General features: G+C 51.3%; 2 protein-coding genes across 13 annotated transcripts in view; both read left to right on the plus strand.

Annotated features, from left to right (window-relative positions):
* JAKMIP3 (Janus kinase and microtubule interacting protein 3) overlaps positions 1-11,514 on the plus strand; it is a 68,364-nt gene extending 56,850 nt beyond the window's left edge. For all 11 annotated transcript variants that reach the window (XM_051801073.1, XM_051801074.1, XM_051801079.1 and 8 more), the window contains one exon: positions 9,919-11,514. The gene's annotated coding sequence lies outside the window, so the exon portion shown is untranslated. The remainder of the gene's footprint in view (positions 1-9,918) is intronic.
* Positions 11,515-11,866: 352 nt separating this feature from the next.
* Positions 11,867-24,652, plus strand: DPYSL4 (dihydropyrimidinase like 4). 2 transcript variants are annotated; one of them, XM_051801164.1, is made up of 14 exons: positions 11,867-12,202; positions 14,561-14,649; positions 14,947-15,131; positions 15,937-16,101; positions 17,499-17,560; positions 17,653-17,733; positions 19,285-19,353; positions 19,439-19,559; positions 20,200-20,356; positions 20,573-20,714; positions 21,095-21,265; positions 21,774-21,953; positions 22,613-22,784; positions 23,605-24,652. In XM_051801164.1, exons 1-14 carry the CDS (start codon positions 11,876-11,878, stop codon positions 23,694-23,696), a joined length of 2,013 nt encoding a protein of 670 aa, XP_051657124.1. In that variant the 5' UTR covers positions 11,867-11,875; the 3' UTR covers positions 23,697-24,652. The 2 variants fall into 2 exon arrangements, with proteins under 2 accessions (XP_051657124.1, XP_051657123.1); XM_051801163.1 differs by lacking the exon at positions 11,867-12,202 and adding an exon at positions 12,533-12,758.
* The last annotated feature ends 1,512 nt before the right edge of the window (positions 24,653-26,164 follow it).

The raw sequence follows: 26,164 nt of genomic DNA on the forward strand, positions 1-26,164 counted from the left end.
GTGAGATCTGTGAATTCAGAGGTGTTCGAGGTGACACAGGCACAGGAGGCCAGGCAGGGCTCAAAGTGCTTTTGGCTGGTTTAGTTTGCAACTGCTTAACTTCTCAACGTGCTTTTAATAATATTTTGATATAAGTATTTGTGCTTGTCTAGGTACAAAAATATTTGGGTTAGAATGATGCATAAATAGAAATATGAGCATTTGTATAAACACAGATACGTGCGGGCACTGAGAAAGCTGCTTTATAAAAGTGTTATTTACGCACCAAATTTATGTATTCATTAAGCACCAACTTTTAATTCCACTACAATTTTAATCTCTCCTGTGGGTTGAAGGGAACAGCAGCGGGGGGGGGACGGGGGGAGCAGGGTGTCCCCATGGCAGAGAACCTGTCAGCAGGGACCCCACTGGAGGGTGCTGCAGCCTAAGGAAACTGGGAATTGTGTGTCCTGCAGGATCATAAACTGCTGCTTTACAGGCTATTTCATTCTTCTAAGCAGTTCTAGGATATTATTTTATTTATTTTTAGTGTGTGTTTAAGTAATTTTGGAGACTCCCAGGGATGGGTAGCACTCGCCTATATCCAAGTAAATAAGTTGTCAGTACCTAAGAGAAATTTGTATAGGTATTAACTCTTACATTTATAGGAGAGGCTTGAGCATCCACATTTTTTTCCTTGATTATCTCAGTTTAATTAAAACCCCAATATTACTTATAACTCCATTCTATATTTGTTTATTCAAAGGAAATAACATCTGGGATGTGCTGGAGCCCAGGTCTGCATCAGGGAAATCTGTGCTTGATGCACCAGCTTGTATTGTGTACTGGAATACTTTAGGAATTCAGCTGCACATGCCCAAGCACACATTCCATCAATCCTAAATGAACTCTGGGGGTTGCATCCCAGCACTGATATATCTGGCCCAAAGGCTTTCTGGCTGGGGGTGCAAACCCCTGAGCCCCTGCAGGTCATCAGAAGGAGACCTGTCCCTCGGGCTGGAATTACCCAGGACATGATGCTGTTGGGTTTCAGATGATAGTTTTCCCTGTTCCCTGTTTTCTGTTGCCTACGATCCCCTGTCCTTTTGCACCCCCTGGGCTGCCCCAGCCCAGCCACTGCTCTGTGAGACATGGACACAGACCAGGCCATGCCCTTTACAGCTAAATGTGGTTACCAGATGTGATATTCTGTGTGTGCATGTGAGTGGGCCCACATTGGGAGGGTGGAGAGAACAGAACCTGGCCTCGAAAGTGTCTGTAGATGCTGCATCTGAGGGGAAGGAGTGTTTGCCCATCACTGCCACACAATATCTTCTGTAAATAAATTCCTTCTGATAAATGCACACAAAGTGCTGCCTCTTACCAACCTGGACTGACTGACACAGATAGAATTGGAAAGACCAAACTAGATCTTGTGCCCCCTCTTAAACACTCCCTCCCTGGAGAAGGGTCACACCTGAATGGGATCCATTTTGACTCGTGGCTGTAAAGGTTTCCTACTAGTAACAGAAGATGTTGCTATAATTACAGTTTAATTACTTCAATCTGAATTAAAGCGTTGAAAATATTAATATTAAATTATTATTTTCAATGTTTTCAGTGATAGAAGGATGGAAAGAAGAAAATGGCAGGGGGTTGGAATGAGATGATCTTTCAGGACCCTTCCAGCCCAAGCTAGTCTGTATTCCATGATTTTGACAAAAGATAGCAGGTGCAGTGGGATGGGGGGCATTTCCCCAGTGGGAGCCCACAGAGCTCCAGGGTGGCCACCTCCTTCAGCACTGGTTCAGGCTCTGTCCATGTGAGCTTCTGTTTTGTAGATAATTCCTTTCCTTTAAATCACATTATATATTGATCTGTCGAACAATAATCAAATTGTTCTGTGTTCCTGGTGTACTCCAGCTGTCAGCAGAGGTTGGGGTTTTTTCGAGGTCAGCAGCACATCCTTCCAGAGAGGATCCACAGGGGAGATGAGGAGCTACTGGAGCTGAAATTCCCTGTAAGGCTTCATCAGCAACCCCATGTGTGTGAGCTCCTGCATTCTGGAAGGGGCTGGAAATTACTTCCCTCACAGGAGCCCTAATGAGCTGCATCGTTAGAATGCTAATTGGCAAATCTTTGCTGTGCAGGGTGACCCCAAACATCTTTGTTTAAAGTGAAGTGTAGGGGAAATTCAGGCCATCAAGGAGACTCCCACTGAGCAAAGGCATTCCTGGGAAGGCACAGAGGAATTGGCTCAAAAGCTTTTACTCCCTTTTACTGTGCTGTAAATCCTGTGGATTTCTTGTTCTTGGTGAAGAGCAAGATTGGACTCAGCAATAATGAAGAGATTTCCAGTGGGTTAATAATTGTCAATTTATATAAAAGCTTAGAGTGTCTCCTTGCTTGGTGTTTCTGCTTCACTGTCTCAGGGACTGCTCCAGACTGAAATGCACAGAAATGACAATGTCAGTCTGAATTTATGGATGAGACGGGATGAGATGGAGGCCCTGGGGCAGGAGGAACATTGCTGGTGCTGAAGGACAGCTAAGCCAGGTCTGAGGCAGGGCTGGAGCTCATCCCAGAGCTCTGGGCTGTGTAGAGCCTGCTCCTTTCTGGTTTGCCAAACCCCACAGGAAAACACTTTGTCACCGACTTGCTAGGGTTTTGGTTCTAAGCCAAACATCTGGTTTATTGCAGCAGGAACTTTTGGTTGTGCTTCCTGGGCAGGTTCAGAGAGGGCAGGACCTGGAACCAGCCTTTCTTTTATCCTCTCTATGACCAAGCAGCCCCATTCCTGTGTTGTTTTAGGGATATCACACACAGCACGGAATCACAGACTGGTTTGGGTTGGAAAGGACCTTAAAGCTCATCTTGTTCCACCCCCTGCCATGGGCAGAGACACCTTCCACTAGACCAGATTGCTCCAAGCCCCATCCAACCTGGCCTTGAATGATTCACAGGGTATTCTTGTGTCTGTGGGAAGTAAAGAAGAGCTTTTTCAGAGTGCAAACATCCTGCAAATTTGTGCCCAGCAGCAGCAATTTGGTGTCCCGTCTGCCTCCCCTCAAGACACCAGTGCCTTCCATCCTTAGCTTTCTCTTAGAAAGAAAACTCAGCCTAACTCTATACAGAGCTGAGACTGGCAGGGTAAAAGCCTGGTCCTCAAAACTGGTTTAAAGATAATCATTCATTTTATCCTTCATTCCCCAAGCAGAGCAGGTTCAATTCTCATCACATCTGAAGAGTTCTCCCCCTTAATTTAGGTCTTGCTGAGTTCTCATAAATAATAAGGACATGTATTTTCGTAATGTACCAAACTCAGTGTTAGCCCGAAGAATTAATTAGCTGGAAAATCTATTATAAAGAGAGGTTTTTTAAAAAAAATTGCACTATGTTTGTAAATTCATGTGTTTGTGTACACCCCCCTATGTATTTATACAATTCCATTTTCACGTGCACAGTGTTCATTTGCCAGACATGCAGAGGTCAAAGCCTTTGGGGAAGTTGTTATACTGATATATAACATCAAAGGAATTAGAAATGTATCTTTCTGAGCATCCTGTAGCAAAAGTTACCAGGAACCTTTTCTTGGCTCCTGTCAGGGACCTCACCCTTTCACTTCTAATAAAGCCAAAATGCACAACAAAACACCTAAATTTTATCTGGAGGATCAAATTTTGAACAGAAATGCAAATTACCAGATTAAAAAAAATTTTTTATGAGTTCACAGTGCTGATGGTACAAATTTTTGTAAAGTCATGGTCTTTATTCCTAAAGATTTCATACAATAGTTCTAGAAAAGCAGTGCAGCTGTTTGATAGTGTCATGTGGATCAGCATCAACTCGATCACCCTTATGGTCCCTTCCAACTTGAGACATTCCGTGGTTCTGTGATCTCCTGGATATTATCTGTCCTCTCCAGTGCTGATGTAGGATCATATATAGAAGCATAAAAAACTATTGTGAAGATTTTTGGTTGAGATATATTGGGAAGAGTCCCAAATCTGAAGATTTTTGGTTGGATAATTACATGAGAATAAGAAATATTTTACTTACTCTTGAGCATTGTTAGTTATTGGGATTTTGTGTTGTCAAGTCTTAAACTTCTGTTTTTCTGAGTTTGGTCTGGTTTGATAAAGACACATAAAGGCAGGGTGGCTGCTGCCCAGCCCCACCCAAGTAACTGTGCCAAATCCTTCCAGTAAGTTACTAATTCCTGTGGAATGAAAAGGGACAGGTGGCAGAGGGACCATGTTCACCTGTGGTTCTCCTGGAGCCACTGTCCAAACGCAATAAAGTGTCAGACAGATGTTGTAGGTCAGACTGTGTCCTGGGGGGAAAACCTTGCAGCAGCTAATCCTGCTGGGTAGGGATCTGGAGCTCCTGGGGTGCCAGCTGGGTGGCAGGGAGGAGACAGCCCAGCTGTGAGGTGGACTGGGAGCAGGACAGCTCCATCCTGACCACACTGGAGAGGTTCATGCACAGGTGGCCGTGTCTGCCACAAACCTGTGCTGTGTGTAGGGTTTGGGTGTCTCTGTGTTCCACTAAAATCAATTTTTCTTCATGGAGCAGCTCTTCAGTGCAGACAAGGAGGGGGCTGGGGTGCCCAGTGATGTGCCTGCACTTCCAGGTCAGCAAAAATCCCAGAGAAACCTCCCCCAGGAAAGGAGAACATGTCCAAGTAACTAAGACTATCCTGATCTCATGCAGATCTGTAGAGGCAGACAGAAGAAATTCTGTTCTGTCAATGGCTTTCTGAAGATACATTGCCCCAGGGGGCACTTTCCTCCTTGTTATAAACAAGAATGTTATAAACAGCCCAGGGATACAGCAAATGGATAGAGGAGTGTCAGGACGGCTGTCACGGACAGAGCAGCCCGCGTTGGCAGTGCTGGGATGTCATGGAACTAAAGGGATTGTAAAATACTCACCCACCATCAAATCAAAGCCACTTTTCACCCTGTGTTGATTATACTGAGTGAGTGACTGTAGGATTCTGGGGGCTGTACATTTATAATGTATCAGATCTCTGAGAGTGTTAATTGCAGCTGTGTTTCCTAAACTCTCCATACTAAGGAAGGCAAGAGAAGGATGTTCCAGTGGGATTGAGCACTGCCATCACCCAGAGGCCCGGGGTTCCTGCTGGGGAACACTCTTGTGTGCCTTTTCCCCAGGAGCAGGTAATGGGGAGGCCGAGGTGTTATCCTGCTTTAGTGCTGCATTTTCAGCTTGCCCGCGTGCCCGTCCTGCTGAACTGTCCTGTGCCAGAGCTGCAGCTCCTCCCTCCCTGTGCCCAGGGGTCTGTGACAGGAATAATGCTGTCCATTCTCGACAGGGTGTGATGCTTTATTATTTCTCAGAGCTGTTTCTTTATTTGTTTCCACTGCCCTTCAGAGCTGATGTGCAGAACAGGTGAACCAGGGGGTGGTTTATTCCCTTCTGTGTTGTGTAGTTATGACTTCACGCTGTAGGGGAGACCTGGCCATGGATTTAGCATTGGAGCATATGTTTTGGAAGAGACCAGAAGTCATGAGAAAGGCAGCGGTTACGGCCCCAAGGCTGCCAGAGCTCAAAGAGCATTTGGACAACATTCTCAAGGACAGAGGGGGACTTTTGAGGTGTCCTGGGCAGGGCCAGGAGTTGGACTGGATGGTCCTTGTGAGTCTCTTCCAACTCAGGATATTCCATGATGCTGTGATTGTGTGACACCTGCACGTGAGCAGGTCTGGACAGGGAGGGCTGCTGGAGGTGAGCCCGGAGAGGAGCCATCCCACCACCCCACTCCCCCTGCCCCGGGAGCTCCAGCGGCGCCGGTTGCTGCCACCAACCTGCTCCTGTTCCTGCAGGTCCATTGGGAAAGGACAGAAAATCCATCCCCATCTGCCCAGGCTGAGTGGAGCTGAATGGCTGCTTTGTCTGCAGTTCTCCCGGGAGCCCCTCAAACACCACATTCCTGATCCCAGCTGCCCCTGGAGACACTCCCAGCCCAAGGATTTATGTCCTGAGGGTCGTTCCAGCCCTTCCAGCTGTGGCAGCAGATGGACGCAGGTGCCATAAGGGATTCCAGTCATGAATTCGCTGCCCAGGCCTTACAAACAGAGATTTCTCTAAGGCTTAACTGATAGTGACATTTATAAAATCCCCATTATTGCAAATATAGAAGACAAAAATTTTAAATTAGAATCCTAGAATGGTTTTTGTTGGAAGGGACCTTAAAACACATCTCATTCTACTCCTGGACATGGGCAGGGACACCTTCCACTGTCTCACAAGCCCCTGTCCAACCTGGCCTTGGACACTTCCAGGGATGGGGCAGCCACAGCTTCTCTTTCCTCTTCTCTTATTTTATTTAGTTGGAAAACAAATTGATGCTGTTTATGTGTGTAAAAAATAGGGATATTGCCCAGCATTTTATGTATTACACAACATGTAAATATATTTTATAGCTATTGTATGTGTTTTCCACCACCATAATGACTGTCTTCTAAGAGATTTGTCTTTTAAAAAAACATTTTAATATGATTTACAAATTATATGAAAAGTATATATGTGTATCACATTCACTCATACGCACCGTGTACCCAAATGAAATACCCCTGATAATTAGGGGATGATACCAGCAATTAACCTAAACCAGGTTTCTAAAGGACAAAACTAACAGTTTTCAGTGTAGAATCAGCCATTTTTGTGAAAGCAATGCAGAGTTAAAATAGATCTGTTTAACCTGTTCTGGTGGGAGCACAAGAACCAGGGCTGTGCTCACACATGCTGCTTTTTGGGTGGAGTAGGAGTCATTAAATAGTTTTAATTATAAATGTTCTGCCCATTCTTTGTTATACACTGCTTCGAAGTCCAACATGAAAAGAAAATGCCATAGGCTTCTGTGCACATATATTTGTGTGTGCAAAATGAGTAGTATCAAGATTTTATCACAAATAAATGATTTGTAATGGAAGGAAACAGCTTTTTAAAGCCCCGCTATCAAGCCTCAAGGGACCAGCACTATTTTATCCTGTAGCAGAAGCAGTTTATAGCGTGTCTGTGTGAGAATTCCTCCTGTCTTCATTGGGAAGGGACAGGTAAAGCCTGATTGTGGTGACAGAGCCCCCGGCATTCTGATTGCAGTGCAGGAGGGCGATGCCAGAAACCCAGCTCTGCCCTACCTGTGGGTTGCTTATGGCACAAAACTGTGTAGAAAAGTGACCAGAAATGGTTAAAACTCAGCTGTGCTGCTTGTTCCTGTTAGTCCCGACCTGGCAGAGCAGTGGTGGAGGTGAGGGGCACAGGCTCCACCAGTGCCTGACATCCTCAGCCCAGCTCCAGCCTCCCCCCAGACCCTGGAGGTGCTGGAAAGCTTCGGGGGCCCAGGAAGGGCATTTCAGATTCCAGGCCATAAATATTAATGAAGTGCTTTTATGCTTGTGGGCAGTTCCTGCTAAGCTCACAGGGTTTGTCAGCATAAATGGGTCGGGTCAGTAATTTTCCGTCCATTGGTAGATATGACAGTCTTAAGGCAGGAAAACCCCAGAATTTTCCAAGTCAGTATGGTCAGGAACAAAGCACAGCATTGGATATGTTCACTGGGATGTCCTGCAGAACAGTGCTCTTAGTTCTTAAGTAAAAATTAGGAATTTAGTAACCAAATGACAATGAAAGGCTGCTGATTGCTGAGATTCTCGGAGCCAGTAACCCTTCCTCCTGCCACAGAAGCCATGGGTGTGTGGTCTCAAATGCAGTCAGAATCTGACTTTTTGCAGAGACTAATTTTCACAGAGTAGATAATTACCTGAGTGGTCTTCACCTCCTCATCCTGCTCACACAGACAGGTGTTAGGAAAAATCACATCAGGTGCATTGAGTCCAAGCTGGGGTTGCAGGTGTAATTTCTGTAAGTATGGAAAGATCCATAACTATTACTACCCTGATCTTTATCTGCTGTAAACCCCCATAACTTCATAGGTCCCAAGCTGGATTCCAAACTGGGTTCCAAGCTCCACCACTGCCACCACTGGTGGGCTCAGCCACTGCCACCAGCCCCTCACTGGGGCACACGGATGGCAAGAGTGTGGAAATGGGATTTCCAGCTCAGGGTGATGTGTTTAAACAAACCCAGCAAATCCCCTTAGCACCAGTTATAAAGAAAGAAACATATATATGTATATTTATATACATATGTCTCCTTCCATTGCAGCCTTGCTAAGAGGCTGTGCTGATGAAGCTGATCATTCTCCATCGGGAAATGTAGTGACAGGACAAGGAGTAATGGGTTCAAACTGAAAGAGGGAAATTTAGGTTGGTTGTACAGAAGAAACTCTTCCCTGTGAGAGTGGTGAGGCCCTGGCACAGGTTGCCCAGAGAAGCTGTGGCTGCCCTTGGATCCCTAGAAGTGTTCAAAGCCAGGCTGGATGGGGCTTGGAGCAACCTGGGATAGTGGAAGATGTCCCAGCCCATGGCAGGGGGTGCAATGAGGTGAGTTTTAAGGTCCCTTCCAGCCCAACTCAGTCTGGGATTCTATGATTCCTCTCCCATATGAAATGTGACCCATAATCTTTGTGGAATTGCATTCCTGCACTGCTCTATCCAGCAAAGCTGCTGTTTTCCACAAGCTGTGAACGCTCAGATGCACAAATATTAGCGCTCCGTCCATTACCGTTTCTGAAAGGCTTTTGTCCCATTTGTACAGCTTTCTGTTAAAAAAAATCCCTCTTTGGCGGGAGATTGCGGGGTGAGGGAGTGGTAACTGTGCCTTTTATCTGAGGCACGGCCAGCCCCGGGCAGCCCCGGGCGCACTGAGTGACATTTGAAGTGGCAGCGCCGCGGTGCCAGCGCAGGCACCGCGTCTGCCTTCACCCAAACCCGTTGTGACGGCCCCGCCGTGCCCGGCGCTGCCACCCCGGTGCCACGAGCAGTGACAGAGCCGGGCATAAAGCAAAGTGGCATCTGGAAAAGCCGGTGTTAGTTACTCTTGGTTTCTCTTAAGTTCTGCGTCTTTTCAGGAATTGTTTCTGAGAATTCCTGGGGTGTTACTGTCCCCCTGTGAGCAGTGTGTCCCTGTCTAGGGCCTACTGGGGAGGGACGAAAGGGCCACCTGACCTCCAGGACCTGGTGTGGTGAAAGGTGTCCCTGCCCATGGCAGGAGGTGGAATGAGGTGTGCTTTAAGGTCCCTTCCAGCCCAACCCAGTCTGGGATTCTCTGACCTGCTGGCCGAGTGGGCAGGGAAGGGTTAATTCATTCCCTGCAGAGTGCGGGGGCTGTGCTGGGGAGGGGGGATTCAGCTGCTCGTGAGGTCTGGGGGGAGAAGAGACATGGAAAGGGGGATGGAGAAGGGTCAGGGAATAGGAGGTTCTCTCCTTTCTAGTCATTGGCTGAACTGTTCTGCTTCCCATGTGTCTGCCCCAGAAATTCCCCTTCCATCTGGCAATGGTCTTGTAGCTGAGTGTGAAATAGAGAACACAGAGATAGGTCCAAGGAGGTGCACAGGAAGGGTCAGGGCAGCTGCAGGACCACCCTCCCACCTATGGGTACCACGTCCTTTGTGTTATCTCTCCTCACCTGAGGAGGTGGAATTTGGCTCCATGATTATCAGCTCGTCCTGTCAGAGCTTGTCAGATGAGGCAAACTTTAAATTCTTCATTCATCACTATCATCACAATATTCTGAGTGTTACCCAAAACTGTTAGGGGAGTGTAGATTAAGGAACATGAATTATATGATATATATGGCACAGCCTAGAGAAAACAGTACATTTAACATTTAATAAATGACCTCTTTTTTTTTTCAGGGAAAATCTAGCAATTGGCTAAGCCTGTGCCAACTTAGACTTAACTGAGAACTGCATAACACAATGCAGCACAGCCCATGGAATGGAACTGAAAATCCCATGTGGGGGAGAGGAGCCCAGCTGTAGTTAATTCCTGTGTTTATTTTGTTCTGTAGGTACCTGCACTGCTTCCAAAGCTTGGCTGGAGTTTGTAAAGCTACGAAGAAAACCCCTTGATACTAAAATTCTAAACCCTCTCCCCACACTTGTACATTGACCACCTCTTTTAACCCAGCACAGGGAGCTCAGCTGTGGAAACGGAGTAAGTTGCTCAAATGTGATATTGGTACTGGATGGATGCAACGTTTTAAGGCAAAGGTTGTGGATTTTGATATCAGCAAATGATTATATTATGGAATTAATTTAACAAACTCCAATTCTACCAGATCCTGATACCAGTGCTGGGATTCCAGGATGAGCTGCATTTTCGCTTCTGCATTTCTCACCTAAAACAGGTCCATTTTGAATTCTACTGAAACACTTCATGTCTTAAAATATTGTATTTACTGGAAGCCCTGCAGGCGATGGTTGAGGTGTGTGTTAGGAAGTGACTTGGGTCCATCACATGGCTCTTCACTCAGGCTGTGCTCTTGCCTGTTGTGTGTTTCTGTCTCAAGTATCAGTTCTGTTTTCCCATTAACTTGACTTCCTTAATCCTGGGGGTTTTAATTACAAAGCCAACTGTACAGGACAGATCTGTGTGTAAATAAGGGATTGTGCTTATCTATGTGTCAATATAAATATGTAAGAAGATTTGTACATAGGAAAGAAAAAATGGCTCCAAGAATGTTTTCGGAACTGTTTGCTCTGTATAAATGCACAGAGGGGATTGACATCCATGTGCTCCCTGACTCCACAGGAAGGGATTCCGCTGGGTTCTTGGTCTCTGTCTGTGACCCCTCTGGGCTCTGTGTGATGAGTTTGTTTGATCAGTCCCTGGCCATGGCTTGGGGCCGAGCTGGAGCCAGTGCTGTCCATGAGATGAGCTGTGTCGGGTCTCAGCTGCTCCCTCGTCACCTCTGGCTCTGGTGCATCTTCTAAAACACGGTCTCCAAGCCACAGGACCACGGTGAGGGGACAGTGCCCTCACCTGGGGGGTTCCTGCAGCCCCTCGGTGCGGGTGTACAGCAGCAGGAGGAGGGGGGGCCACCCCTTCACCCCAAACCCACCGCCATGTGTGTGTCAGGCCTGGACTTCTTGTTCAAGCTGTTGGAGGATGTGGCTGTTATTTCCAGTATTCTGCTTTATAATATCTGTAGCCTTCAGTGATTCCTTGAGTGCCTTACACGGCTTGTGAACTGAATTCCTGACCAGGAAGAGACAATGCCCCTGGACCGGCGCCGGCTCCTTGGCCCCAGCAGCGTGTGTGTGCACAGGAACAGGTTTAGCTTCGACTCAGGAAATCGCCCTGTGAATACATGTATTAAACCCTGTATGATGTGTTGTACAGTTTATAAAAAGGGATTATTGTAAACTTATGCAAAACATTAACATGGAGAAAATGGAGTTTTTTGGTCCCCTGGCCGGTGTGACCTGTGTCCTCTAATCCAACCCCAAAATCATATCCAAAATACAGAACGTTGGGTTCAGTGCTGCAACAGCCCGAAACCAGGGGCTGGAGCGATTGAGTACAGAATTTTACACATATTTTTGTATCGTGATTCCTATGATATATATGGACAGACTTTCTATTCCTTTGTAAAATACATAAATTATTGTCAACTTTTAATAAAAAGATCTGTTTTAAACCTTCAAATCGGATGAACTGGTTTGGGGCTGAGTCGATGGGGAAGCTGGACTGTGACACTGGCAGCCCTGGGGCACCGGGAGATGGCCGGTGGGAGGGCCGGGGGGGCGTTCGGGGGGCCAACCGCGCTGTCTCTGCCGTCACTGGCGCTGGGAGATGTCACCTCCCGGTCGTTCGTGGGGATGGGCACGGGTGGATGGGCACCAGGAGGGGCGGGGGGGTCCCTGGGCGGCTCTTAACGCAGCACTGGGCTCTTCTCCCCAGGGCGAGCCGGCTGCGGGAGCGCAGTGGCACCGGCACCGGGGGAACGCGGGGGTCCCGGGCCCATGTCGGGGCGGCAGGAGGAGGCTCTGCCCGCCTGCTTTGCGGGGCTGGGTGCGGGCAGCCCGCGGCCGCGGCAGAAGCGCGGCGGGATGTTCTGCAGCGTGGAGGATGCGTTCGACAACAAGACTCTGAACTTCGCCTCGCTCGCTGCCTCCGGAACAGGGACTCCCGTCGGGGGCCACCGCCGCGACACCGACCCGAGACCCAGCCCGGACACGGGACCCAGCCCGGACACGGGACCCAGCCCGGACACTGACCCCCGCCCCGTCGCGGCCGCGCCGCTCCCGAGAGCCGCCGCCCCGGCGGAGCTGCGCGACGGCTGCCGGCAGGTACCGGGGCGGCGCCGGGACAGGGGCTGGGGCACCTCCCAGAGCCATCTCGGCCGAGACCCCGCAGGGAAGGCGAGCGGGAGCCCCATTCGGTCCCGCTTCCTCCTGTCCCGTTCAGCCCCGTCCCGTCTCTTCCCATCCCATCCCATCCCATTCCATCCCGTCCCATCCCGTCCCGTTCCAACCCCGCCGGTCCGTGGGAGCCTGGCGCCGGGACGAGGCGCTGGGACGAGCCCGGCGAGCGGGGTTTGTGCAGCGTTCGGTCCGAGGGCGCCGAGCGGCCGCTTCTCCCTCGGGGGACAGAAATGTCACCGGCCCCGCCAGCTCCGGGCCCGGCGGGGGCTGCGGGACCGGCCCGGCCCCGCTTAGTCCCGCTCGGCCCCCGCAATCCCCGGCTCCGTCCGCGGCTCCGGGAGCGCGGCCGGGGCGGGCGGTGGGCGCGCACGTAGGCGGGGACGCGCAGCCGCGGGCACGCGCAGGAGCCCCGCACACCCTCGGCGGCGGCGGCGGCGCGGAGATGTCGCACCAGGGCAAGAAGAGCGCGACCCGCACCACGGTGAGGGGCTCCCGTGCGGGGTGCGGGGTGCGGGACCCCCGAGGGCTGCGAGCCGGGGCCGGGGGCCGCGGGTCCCCCCGGCCGGCGGAGATGGAGCGGGGCGGGCGGTCCCCGCACCCCGGGCAGCGCCGGCGGTCCTGCTGCCCCCCAGGGTGGGCGCCCGGCGGTGCCGGCCCGTGCCCGGGGTGGTCGCGCCGTGCGGGTCCCCCGCCCCGCCGCTCCTTTGTTGCCGGCCCGGCCGGACCCGGCGCTTTGTCCCGGGGCCGCCCCGGGGGGACAAAGGCGGGCGCGCCCCTCGGTGCGGCCGCGGGGCTGCCCCGCCGCCGACACGGCTTCCCTTCGGCGCTGGGGAGGGAAATGTGCTTGGAAATGCTTTTATCGCGGAACGGGCTTGGGGAGCGTGAGCATCTTTCCGCCGTGTCCCTGCTCCCCGCACGGATCCCGCCGCCCCAGCCCGGGGGTCCCCGCCCGCACCCCCCGGTCTTCCCGCGGCTCTCCCGGCGCTGCCGCTCGTTCGGAGCCGCGGGCGCTCCCCGGCCGGGCTGTGTGGGAGGGATTTCCCTCCTCCCGGCGCCAGCACTTCCCAGCAGGAGTCGGGAAAAATCCCTCGATAGCGATGCCTTGTTTTGTTTTTTCCACTCCTTGTGCTGGCTCGTGGCAGAGCTCCCTTGGGAACATCCCGGTGGGTACGGGAGCCGGGGACCAGCCGCGTTACTGGGCTGGGGGAGCAGATCCTGTGTGTGGGGGGCTGTTGTGGGGGTGAAGATGGGATGAGTGTGAGGATGGGGATGGGGGGAGGTTGAGGATGTGAATAAGATGAGAATGGGGTGAGGATGAGGATGGGGGGAGGATGAGGATGGAGTGAAAATGGGGATGGGGGAGAGGATGAGGGACGGAGTGAGGATAGGGGTGGGCATAGGGTGAAGATGAGCCCCACAAGGGGAGGGAGGGGCCGTCAGGCTCTCTGTGGGGCAGCAACACTGAGGCTTCTTTGATTGATGTTATGGGACAAGGGAAAACAATAAAGACACGATAAATCTTTGATAGTTCAAAAAACACAACATAATTCTTTAATTTATTTTTTTAAGACAGCAGTGCTTTTTTAAACAACCCCCAAATGTTTCCAGGCAGTTTTTCATCTGCTGTGTGGTGCAGCATCTCCAGACTGCTGCCACGTGCTCGGGATTCCCTCGGCTGGTTTTGTGCCCAGGCCATGCTCTTTGTGTTGCTTATTTCAGCCTTGTTGATAGCTTTTTTAGCAACACCAGAGAGCAGGAAAGGAATCCTCTGAAATTAGGTTGCAGCTCCACATTGACATCAGCGCTGCTGCTTCCTAAATTTTCTAGTTAAAGATTCTGGGTAAAGATTCTGCAAATCTGACAACTGTGCCAGTGTCTGGCTTTGAAGTGAGGCAAGTCCTCGAGGCTTTATCTGCATCCAACGAGACTGTGAAAACTAATGAATGGCAATAAATTACCAGGTTAATGAAATGCACTGAGAAGTCTCTGTACCCAGAGCTGAGAGAGGAGGCAGGAACACAGCTAAGAGATGTGGCTCAGCCCTTGGAGCTGGGGGTACTGGTGCTCCCTCTGCTCCCCTGGCTCCTTGAGGGATCTGTGCTCCTCCAAATGACAAATTTATGTGTTTCCCTTTGCAAATGCAGTTGTAGAATAGTCTGTATAGTCACTAAACTGGTGTGATTGCAGGGAAAATATTAAGTCCTAGACTTAATAAAGGTCAGAATGAGTAAAGTGGCATCTAAATAAAGGAATCTTTAAAATAATATGTTTTTTTCCCATTAGAGTGACCAGCTTCTAATCAAAGGAGGAAAAATTGTCAACGATGATCAGTCATTTTATGCAGACATTTACGTGGAGGACGGTTTAATAAAGTAAGTTAAAAATTTATATTCGGTAATGTAATTTCTTAGAATGATACGGTGCTGTGAGATTTGAACAAGGTTCCTTCCCATCATTTTTCTCTTGGAAATCTGTTCCCTTTTCAAAAAAAAAAGGCAGCTTTTTAGAGTAGTACCAAGAAAGAGCTACACTGGTGTAGTTCTGCAGCTGGAAAGACTTCCAAAGCACCGGCAGCCTGGGGAGAACCCGGCCTTGCAGACGGAAGTTTTTTTGGCATCTTTACTTCAAAGTTGTTGCCAGTTAACAGGAGATCTTGATTTCCTTTTCAGGCAAATCGGAGAAAACCTGATTGTCCCTGGTGGCACCAGGACGGTGGATGCCTATGGGCAGCTGGTGATGCCGGGGGGCATCGACGCCCACACGCGGCTGCAGGCGCCGGTGCTGGGGCTGAGCTCGGCCGACGGCTTCTCCCAGGGCACCAAGGCAGCGCTGGCAGGAGGCACCACCATGATCAGTAAGGGGGAGCACATTCCAACAAGGCTTCTAAGCAGAACGTTGTCTAGCAAAATACACCAGGCCTGGAACCACTGCAGAGATATTTACCCTCGTAGCACAGAAATGTTAATTTCTGCTGGAGAAATCAAAGCGCTACGAACCCAATTAAAGGTGTTATGTGCCTTCCAGAACCTGCTTCCCTTGCTGCACACATGTATTAAAAATACATGGCCACTCCTGGCTCACCTCATCAGAGAACAGAACAGAAGAACACTTTAAACACCTTTTAATATGTTTTGAACAGCTTTGCAAGTGTGTTTTTTGAGTTTCTCAGCTCTGAGCGTGGGTTCCTTTTTTGTGTTAATGTAAAATAATTTTGACCTCTGTTTTGTTCCTGTTCTGGTCCCAGGAACCACTGTAGTATGTGACTGCAGGGCCAGTCTCGACAGTCCTGGCATAGCTCCCTACTGACCCCACAGCCAGTGCTGCAGGAAATAGGAGGAGAGCTGAGGGATGTGATGGGCAGTGGGCGCTACCCTTGGGAAATGCCCCAGAGCACAAGTGTGTGAGGACATGGGTTGGTCACCAGCCACTCCCACTGCTGTGCTGGGTGAAAAGAAGGCAGAGTAGCCATAACATGGAGTTTGCTTGTTCCATTTATATCACTTTTTCTGGGAAATTCATTACCCATCGTGTTTAACCAGCGCTATAAAATGAACTGGTGTTGCAGTGGCCCCTTCTCACAGCAGCAGGTCTCCCACAGGGACCTGTGGTGCCCCTGGGTGCCCCCTGCCCCTCCCTAACGCTGTGCAGTGTCTCCCCAGTTGACCACGTGTGCCTGGACACCGGGACCAGCCTCGTGGCCGCCTTCGAGCAGTGGCGCGGCCACGCCGACGGCCAGGCCTGCTGCGACTACGGCCTGCACGTGGACATCCCGCGCTGGCACGAGAGCCTGAGGGAGGAGCTGGAGGCCCTGGTGAAGGACAAGGGTAAGGGCAGGGGGAGCCGTGGGCAGCAGTAACCTCCAAACCCACAGTGGGGTCACCGCAGGGCCATGGGGTGAGTGGTGATGTCACTGCTGCTCCACCTGGTCCCAGGAGTGGGGGGGACATGGAGGGAATCATCCTTCCTGCGGAGCTGGGACCGCCCCGTCCTTGGCCATCTTGGCACCAGGTTCCTGCTGTAACATCTGGGTTGTGTGCCCTCACCTTCGGGCAGTTGGCAGCCTGGTCATGGAAAGGGATTTTGGAAACTAAAGGGATGGATGGGGTCAGGCACCCCAGTCTGGACTGCCTGACGTACAAAAAAAATGTTTAAATAAAAACCTCCAGGATGGGACTTGGTGAACAAAACTCAGCTTTAGGCATTCCATAGAGGCTCCGTTTTGCCTGTGATTCCTGCACATCCTGAAGAATCCACAGGACGTGGTTTGCTGGAAAGCAGGCCACACAGCAGGGATTCATGCATTCATTAATACACATTGCCATGTTTGGGACTACATTTTCCTTCAGATATGCTAATGTGGGGCTAAATGACTTCAGTGTAATTTGTAGTCTTGCAAGCAAGGGTTTAATTGGCCAATTACCATAGAAATTCGGAGTGAATTTCCTATTAAAATGCAGAGTGGCTGAAGTAATGGAGCTATTCCGAGCTTGGAATACACATGAAATACATTTTATTTGTCATCTGATCATAGTTTTGTATTAGTTCTTGCCTCAATATAAAATATAGCAGCAATTCATAGAATCAAAGGATGATTTAGGCTGGAAGGGACCTTAAATCTCATCTCATTGCACCCCCTGCCATGGGCAGGGACATTTTCCACTATCCCAGGTTACTCCAAGCCCCATCCAACGTGGCCTTAAACACTTCCAGGGATGGGGCAGCCACAGCTTCTCTGGGCAACCTGGGCCAGAGCCTCACCACCCTCAGAGGGAAGGATTTCTTCCTAATATCCTGTTCAGCCCTGCCCTTTGGCTGTGGGAAGCCATTCCCTGTGTCCTGTCACTGCAGGCCCTTGCCCAAAGTTGAGAATAAATCATAGGCTGAAGCCACCACTGGAGGAAAACCCAGCCTGGGAGCAAGGCAGCTGACTGCGCATTTGGATACGGTCACAGAGGGCACCTGAACCTAGACAGGGACCATGGGGTTTTCTTTTTTTTTGGTTCAGATGCACCCAAAGATGGGGGTTTATTGTCTTTCACAGCTCCCAAGCTTTGGGGTCAGTTCTTGTGGGGACATTTCTCACTTCAGCCCTTGATCTTGGTTTGCTTCCAGTCTAACCCTCTCCAGCACAACCCCTCAGTTCAACCACCCCTGCTCAGCCCATACCAGGTCAATGAGTTCTCAGTGGGACCACAACCACGTGTCATTTTCTTTTCTCAAGGTGTGAACTCCTTCCTGGTGTTCATGGCTTACAAGGACAAGCTGCAGTGCACTGATGCCCAGGTAGGACAGCAGCATCCAGGGAAAGTCACTGCCCTCACCCTGAGCATGGGTAGGGATGGATCTGACGTTGGGAACTCGCTGTGTCTTGGCAGATGTACGAGATCTTCTGCATCATTCGAGACCTGGGGGCCATTGCCCAAGTGCATGCGGAGAACGGAGACATCATCGAGGAGGTACCGTGTTTGTGTCCACTGAGACTGCAGGGGCACCAGGGCACCACAGCCAGGGCACCACAGCCAGGGCACCAGGCAGGGGAATCCCTGACCCTGACCCTGCAGTGTGAGCTGGTGCCCCAAAGCCTTGGAGGGAAGGGGCTGGTGGGACCCTGCGTGGAAATGTGTGCAGGCAGAGGAATGTGCAGGAGGATCGGGGTCTCCTGTGGAATCATCAGCATCCTCATGGATGCTCACATGCACGTGGGTTCCAGCACAGGAATCTGTACGGTTCCCAGCAGGCGGTTTGGGGGTTCCTAAGGGATGACTGACTGCCTTAAGTGATGCTTTATCATATTATCTGTGTTGTTTAGAAATCTGGGGCACTTGGGAAGCTCAGGAGGTTTGAATATTTTGCTATAACACTCATGACACTTGTCAGTGCTTAAATCCACCCCTGGCACTTGGGAACTCCTTAGTGTCCGAGCCTCTGCTCATGGGCATTATTTTTTTTTTTTACCCATAGAAAAGACAATCCTGGCTCCAACCTGCAGTCAGATACACAAGGAGGAGTTAGACTGGCAATTCCTTCAGATCACAGTCACACCAGTGTTCAGTCTGGTGTGGGAGGAAGGTTAAACTGAAAGCCGAATCCAATCCTTCAAAGGGGCTTATTTGAACAAACAGGATAGAGGCTAATTCCCATCTCCCGGGATTTTATCTGAGAAACCTGTTCCTCATCTCACTGTGGAGCATAAAATGACCCCAGGCAGTTCAGTAACTGCAGCAGAATTTCTGTAAACTACCAGCCAGTGTGGTGACACTGGAGCCCTGGGGACAAATTCAGAGATCTGTGACCAGAATACAGAGAAATAAACATCCTCTAAGAGGGTCCTTTAGAGGATCCTGTGGGATCTGCTCCGTGGTGTTGGATAATGTCCTTGCATTAGTGCCAGCTGAGTGGGAGGTTACATGATACACAACAGCACAGAGGGACAGGGTGAGGGGTGGGCTGGACATCTGCGTTCAGGTGCCACGTGAGTGACCTGGGGCATCCAGAGCTCATCCCAGCATCTGTCACCACAGGTGCCCTTTCCTCTGTGCCATGTGGTGAAGTGCACAGGGACAGGGAATGCTCGGGAGAGGTAGCACTTGCTGCACCCCACTGACAGGCTCTGTGCCCATCTCTGTCCCCTCAGTGGGCTCCTGAGCTGCTCCAGGCAGGCCCAGGTGTGCAGGAAGCCCCTCTCCCTTTGCTGTAGCTGTACATCAGAGCTCTGACAGCCTCGAGGTTAGCAGTGATGGGTGTGAATCCTCCTCCTCCAGAACTGTGGGTTTGAGGGGTGGAAAGGTCCAGAGGTGCTGTTGGGACACAGCAGTTCCCATCCAGGAATGTTTCCCCAGCACAGGAACGGTCTCTGGGAGTGGTATGTGGGGTGTTCCAAGAACATGGTGCCACCTGGGCAGGTTCATGAATGTCCCTCAGCCCCTCAGGTGCCTCTGTGTCCCGTGGTGTTCTGGATGGGCTGTGCCCATCACTGACTGCTCTTTCCTTCCTCCTCACCCATCCAGGAGCAGAAGAGGCTGCTGGAGCTGGGGATTACGGGGCCAGAGGGGCACGTCCTGAGCCGCCCCGAGGAGGTAACACTGCTAGCCCTCCCACTGAGCTCCCGGTCCCACCGTGCAGAGGCCCTGAGACACCTGTGCCACGTTCTTGTCCCCACAGGTGGAGGCAGAGGCCGTGTACCGAGCCATCACCATCGCCAGGCAGGCCAACTGCCCCCTCTACATCACCAAAGTCATGAGCAGGGGCGCCGCTGATGTCCTGGCCCAGGCAAAGAGGAAAGGTAAAGCTGGTCTGTGTTAGCTAATTGAGCCTCTAAATCCAGCCAGGAATCTCACTGTAACTTGGAGGGCTGATCACTGTTATCACCCAAGCTCTCTCGTGCCCTGGGGGCTGAATCTCAGGAGCTGGTTTCCCTGGAAGGATATACCAGAGTTAATTGCTTGGAGCTGGGAAGATTGGAGGGGATGTGCTCCAAACTGTGACACATGAGAAACAGGGAGTAATTCACTTGTGAGCATTTGTCATGAACTTAATGAAAAGGAGATCTGGAGCAAGATCCAAATTCTGACTAGGGAGGGAGTGGGAAGAGCTGGGAGTGATCCTGTGGGGAGCAGGGTGGAAGAGGGGGCACAGCCACCTCTGCTTCCAGCCTGGCAGCTGCCAGAAGGATGTGGGTTTAGTTTAAAGGAAGGCTTGTAGGAACATGTGTCTAGTATAAGGAGAGAACAGACACATCCAGAACTTGCTTTGACAGCATTTCCCAGTCATCTGAGATAATCTAAAGGATTAATGTGATTCTGAAATACTGGGAATGCTGAAATAAGTGGAACTGTCGTGTGTCGTTATCGTGTCCATGTCTGTGCTGTGTGAGAGGCCCGTGGGATGTGGTGTGATTGCCCTCATTCCCGATTGCTCCACAGGCACAGTGGTGTTCGGGGAGCCCATCACTGCCAGCCTGGGCACTGATGGATCTCACTACTGGAGCAAAAACTGGGCCAAAGCTGCCGCCTTTGTCACGTCCCCCCCCATCAGCCCCGACCCCTCCACACCAGATCACCTCACCACTCTCCTGTCCAGGTGAGTCCCGTGTCACGGGTGCCTGAGCATACCTGCCCTGACTGCTTCCAACCTGGATCCATCCTGATGCCATTTACAGCAGTGGCATTGCCCATGGAGCCCAAAAAGCCGTGGGTGCCCTTCCCAGTCTGCTGGGAGAGGGGGGGATATCCTGGCCAGGGAGGTGACCTTGGCACCAACAGTGCCCCCCGTGACCCTGCCCTGTCCTTCCCCCAGCGGGGACCTGCAGGTCACTGGCAGTGCCCACTGCACCTTCACCACTGCACAGAAGGCCGTGGGCAAGGACAACTTCACCCTCATCCCCGAGGGCACCAACGGCATCGAGGAGCGGATGTCGATCATCTGGGAGAAGTGTGTGGTAGGTGCTGGAAGAGCGAAGGTGGGGTGTGAACATACGTGAGCTGTGCCTGTGCTCGGGGCTGTCACAGCCTCCTGAATTCAGACCAGCTGGGAGGGTGACACCATCTAGACACAGCTTCAGAGAGCTGCTGCTGAGAGACTGTGGCACACAAATCCTTCACAGTGTCTACCTTAAATTTCAAGAAAAATAAAACATGTCTCCTGTATCCTTTAGCCCACAGGGACAAGGCTCAGCTTCCCCCTTTCCCCTGTAACCACACCCTGAGGCAGTGCAGACTCTCACACCACATGGGCACGTGGGTGGGTCCAGCAGTTCCTCCAGTCATGTGGGCACAGGGCCATCTCCATCTGTGATCCTTCCTCCCTGCTCCTTCCCAGGTCCCTGGGAAGATGGATGAGAATGATTTCGTAGCAGTGACCAGCACCAACGCTGCCAAGATCTTCAACTGCTACCCTAGGAAGGGGCGCATCGCTGTGGGCGCTGATGCAGACTTGGTCGTGTGGAATCCCAAGGCTACTAAAATCATCTCAGCAAAAACCCACAATTTGGTAAAATATTTTTAAAATTATTTCCTGGAGCTGGGTTTAGAATCAGAAGAGAGCTGGACAGCAATGCATGTCCTCAGAAAGGTCAGATCGTTCAGCAAGCGAGGAGCTCTCTGTGTGAGTAAAGTGATGAAGGACCTTGCATTTGCTTTTAACATACAAGGAAAATATCCTTTGGTTGCTGTAGAGGGTGGCATTGGTACTGAGCGACCACTCTGAGGTAGGGAAATCTTAAGGTCAGTGTATTCTCTGTGGATTAGAAAAAGGTAAGCGCTGAACTTGGTTTAAGTATTGAACTATTGTTATAGTTTGAGTGGTTTTAGGGTTTAGTTTCTCCATTCCAATTTGCTTCAGCTCATCCCATTGGAACTTTTTATTTGGAATATGAAGGCTTAGTTAGTTCTGACTGATGGTGCATGAGGAGCCGTGTACAGAAATGGGGGGATTGTTGTCTGTCACCTCCTCCTCTTAAATCCTACCAGGACTGAACATCGGGTTTTGGGTTTTCCAGAACGTGGAGTACAACATATTTGAGGGCACCGAGTGCCACGGGGTCCCGACCGTGGTCATCAGCCAGGGAAGAGTTGTCCTTGAAGATGGAAACCTGTGTGTCACCCAGGGGTTGGGTCGCTTCATTCCTAGAAAGACGTTCCCAGATTTTGTTTATAAAAGGATAAAGGCAAGAAACAGGGTAAGGAGAGTTTTATTTGCCATAATCCTGTATTTTCACCACAGTGTCTTTACATTAGTGTGTTCAGGTCACTGTGATGGCAAACCTGCAACAGCAATAGGAATATTATTAATGTTATTTCTTTCTAGGCCTTGGAAGTCTGTGTGTTGTCATGTAACTGCTGTGGTGTGGGGCCTGGCACCTCAATCAGTAATTCCTAGTGCAGTATTAGAGCTCATAATGCCAGTTTTATTAGTATCCTTTGCTCTGGGGTGCCTGAGGGTGCCTGGGGGTGTCCAGGGTGCCTGGAGTCAGGGCAGGATGGGGATGGGGCTGTGCCAGCTCCCTGCAGGACGGGAATGGGACCCAGAGACGCCCCATCCCTGGAAGTGTCCAAGGCCAGGTTGAAAGCCTCTTTAAGACCATCCAGTCCAACCATCCCTCAGCACTCCCAAGACCAGACTAACCCACGTCCCCAAGTGCCACATCCACACGGCTTTTAAATCCCTCCAGGGATGGGGACTCTACCCCTGCCCTGGGCAGCTGAACAGCCCTTTCCATCAAGAAATTTTCCCTGTTATCCAACAGGACCTTCCCCTGGCACAGCGTCAGGCCATTCCCTCTTGCCCTGTACCTGTCCCTACTCGTGCCTGACCCCTGTGCTCACTCTCCCCCCACAGCTGGCCGAGGTCCATGGCGTTCCCAGAGGGATGTATGACGGGCCGGTCCATGAGGTGCCAGCGAGTGTCAGGGCCGCAGCGCCCACGGCCACGTCGCGCCTCACGCCTGGCGCTGGCAAAGCCCCGGCTGTCCCTGTGCGCAACCTGCACCAGTCGGGGTTCAGCCTCTCGGGTAGGTGGGGGCCCGGGGACTGGTTTGGGTGGATGTGAGCGGCCAGGCAAGGCTGGGAAATAGAAACTGCGTTTCTGCTCAGTGAAAAGCAATTTGTCCTGTGGCAGCAGCCGAGGGCCCGAGTGCAGCACCGATAGATCTGGAATATTTTACAGTACTTGTGTCAAGGCACAAAGCCCGGCAGGGGCTGCGAGGCTGCTCCATGGAGAGTGGAAGCTGCAACCATGGGCAGGGGGAGGATGAGGCTGGAGGTGATGGAGTCACCACAGCCCTGCCTGGGTCCATGGGATGCTGCCATGGCTATTGGTGGGTTGGGACTTCAGCCCCAGCTGCAACTCAGGGGTTGGAAGTGGCTGGGTTTGTAAAGATTGGCCAAATAACTCCATCTCCAGGAATCAGAATAGTAATCCCCCTGGTCTTTCCTCGTGAGCAGGCAGTGACTCAGCATCGTTCATCCTGCAGAAACCTGCCCAGCAGCTGTCAGGCAGGAGCTTGGAAAGCCAATGCTCTGCCCTAAAATGACTTCCATATTATTTTTTTAGCTGACTGGATCAGGTGGATCCCATGTTGTTTGGTAAATGTACATATTCCCACATTTTATTATATACAAACTTAACTTACAAGAAAGCCATTTATAACATTTTACAGAAAGACACAATACAGAATTAAGAAGTTCAGTCAAATACAGCCATTCCTAAGGGTACTATGATAGCAGAGTGTCCAAAATGATATATGGTGAAATTGCTGGTATTTCCCACTGAGGAAACACTGTGTGGTGTGTGCATTTAAAGTGGGACTCCCCCTCTTTGCTGTCCCCCAGGGTCGCAGGCAGATGACCACATTGCCCGGCGCACGGCACAGAAGATCATGGCCCCGCCGGGCGGGAGGTCCAACATCACCTCGCTGTCCTGATGCTGTCCCTGTGCCACCGTCGTGCCAGTCCCTGCCACTGCCACCACCGGGGTCCCACCGGGGCCAGGCCAGCCGGGAAGGGGACGGTGGGTGCCCTCTGTGCAGGGTGACAATGAGCAAGTGCTTGTCAGCTGTCCCAGCCCTTCCCTCGTAGGTAGAAAGTAGAGTGACCCCCGAGGTAGCACTCCCAGCCTGGATTGTCCCATCAGTATTCCTTCAGTAGCTGCTTGGAAAGCCCTTCCCCGTGCATGTGGCACCATGATGTCCCCAGGGCAGCGGGCTCAGCCCTGCTGGGCTGGCTGGGGGCCGGGGCAGAAATGAAGGCGCATCCTGGCTGGATCACGCTCCTTTCCAGCAGCATCCACTGCCCGTTCTCATCGAAGAACTTCCAACCGATGAGCACTTCCAAGGTTTCCATACAGTCAGTCACAACCTGCCTGTCCACAGTGCTCCAGAGCAGCCTTGGCCATACTCCTGGAGCCACTGTCACCACACCTGTGAGCCACTCTCGTCCGTCTGTCTGTCTCTCCCTCGCTGATCACAGCTCCAGGGGCAGGTGCAGGCCCCATGTCCCAGGGCAGAGCAGTGCTGGCTCTCTGGGACCCGGCCATGCCGTGGGCCTGTGTCCTTCTGTCAGCCTTGTTTTTACAGATTATTTATACAGTTTCTCAAGAACCGAGTGTGGGTCCAGTACCCAATACCAGGGCTCGTTTGGAGGTTGGGTGCATATGGCACACTCTTTATAAAGGCTATTATAACCTGCTTATTATATTTAAAGGTGTGTACATAGAGTGAACCTCTGGTCACAGAGCCATGCATGTACCTCCAGGAACAGCTTGCCGTTCCTGTCTGCTCCTTGCTTGGAATAAAGTTGGTTGGAAACCGTAAAATGGTGGTAGTGGTTGATCCTCCCGAGTCTATTTTTGTGTTTTCTTCCTTTGGGTTTTTCTGTGTGGGGATTGTACGATCCAGTCCTGACTTGCAGGTTACTGTGCTCCCCTCGGACAAAGGGAGAGGCTCCTCATCCGCTGTGTGGGCCCCAGGCAGAATCCCACCCTTCTCCTCAGCCATTCCGCTCGCCCAGGGTGAGCTCAGCCGGGCTCGGGGCCGCACAGCCGCCTGACCCCAAACCCCTCTGGTTTGCAGATGAACCCACAGGACTGGGAGTGGGGGCTGGTTTGTCCCACTAAGTCAACTCTGCTCCCTGTGCCGGTGAGACACCGGCTCAGTGAGATTCCGTGACATGTCTGTGAGATGCCAATTTCCCTCAGGCAGTGTCAGGCTTTGGTCTCCAGCTCTGTCAGAGCAGGGAACAAGAAAGGGAAGAGGGCTGTGGAAGCACAAGCAAACATCTACTCCATGGGTTGGAGCTGGAATCGCACGTATGGTGGCTCCGGATACAAGAATCCATGAGTTCTGTAGGAATTAATGTATTATTATCTGAACCCACAAATGTAAACCAGGGAGCGATTTATTTTTTGGTGGGGTTTTTTTGATTATCTGATCTGATCTACATCTCAGAGCTTAATGCTGCAGTAGGTTCTGCAGTAAACACATGGGAATGCATTTATTCGTATGTTTTATATTTAGTTTTAACTTATTTGATTTCATTTGTTTGTTTTCTGATTTCTCCTGCAATTGCACCAAGACAATTAACATCTAGTGGAAGATATCCCTGTCTGTGGCAGGGGGCGGGACTAGATGAGCTTTAAAGTCCCTTTCAACCCAAATGATTTATGACTCCATGATCTATTTTCTTTCTAAATAGAGCTTAAAATTATGGCAGTAGGAACTCTATAAGGAATAGGAAAGATAGAAGTTACAGTCTGCTGGCAGTGACCTCCCCAGCACCTCAATATGCAGGGGGTGAAAGGGACATCCCAGCACTCTCAGCTTGGTAGCACTTAACAAAAGTTCTGTGGTCTCTGTCCTGGAAATATCCACAGAATTTTCCCACAGTTGGGCTGGTTAGTGCCAGGTCCCAGAGATGCCATTGCCTCTCCCACCATCACCTGGTTTTGTTCCCTCCACCCACTGCACCAGTGCAGGGCCCAAATCCCACCATCCCTTCCCTTCGGAGGGAGCATTTGCATTTATTCCCTCTGTCAGGGAGCTGTTGGAGCTGGCACAGCTGCCCCAGCCTACTCCTAATGCAGGGGTTGGAGCCAGGAGCATCTCTGCAGCTCTCCCAGTGCCAGGAGATGCTGAGCAGAGCTCCACAGCCGCCTGCTAATGGAACCAGAGCCTCCAGGAAACAAACCCCTCCATGGCACCAACAGTCTGGCCCTAATTCCTTTGGACAGCTTTCCTGCAGGCTCTAGGTCAGGGACGCTGGGGAGACGCTCCGTGCCCTTGACCAGGGCACATCTCCAGCTCTGCGGCACCGCGGCTGCGACAGAGGAGCCCTAAATTTCTGCACTTGTGCCTGGAGTGGGGATGGATCTCTGGATTCCCTGCAGGACAACAGT

This window comes from Manacus candei, unplaced genomic scaffold (assembly GCF_025592945.1).
Source record: "Manacus candei isolate 608988 ecotype Guabito, Panama unplaced genomic scaffold, ASM2559294v1 h1tg000050l, whole genome shotgun sequence".
NCBI classification, from domain to species: Eukaryota; Metazoa; Chordata; class Aves; order Passeriformes; family Pipridae; genus Manacus; species Manacus candei.

Excerpts from the sequence above, each read along its gene's own strand:
- DPYSL4 (XM_051801164.1), top strand. The coding sequence starts at position 11,876 with ATGTCGGGGCGGCAGGAGGAGGCTCTGCCCGCCTGCTTTGCGGGGCTG. Across the intron at positions 12,203-14,560 it reads TGCGCGACGGCTGCCGGCAG|AGTGACCAGCTTCTAATCAA; the intron begins GTACCGGGGCGG and ends TTTTCCCATTAG. Across the intron at positions 16,102-17,498 it reads GGCCCTGGTGAAGGACAAGG|GTGTGAACTCCTTCCTGGTG; the intron begins GTAAGGGCAGGG and ends TCTTTTCTCAAG.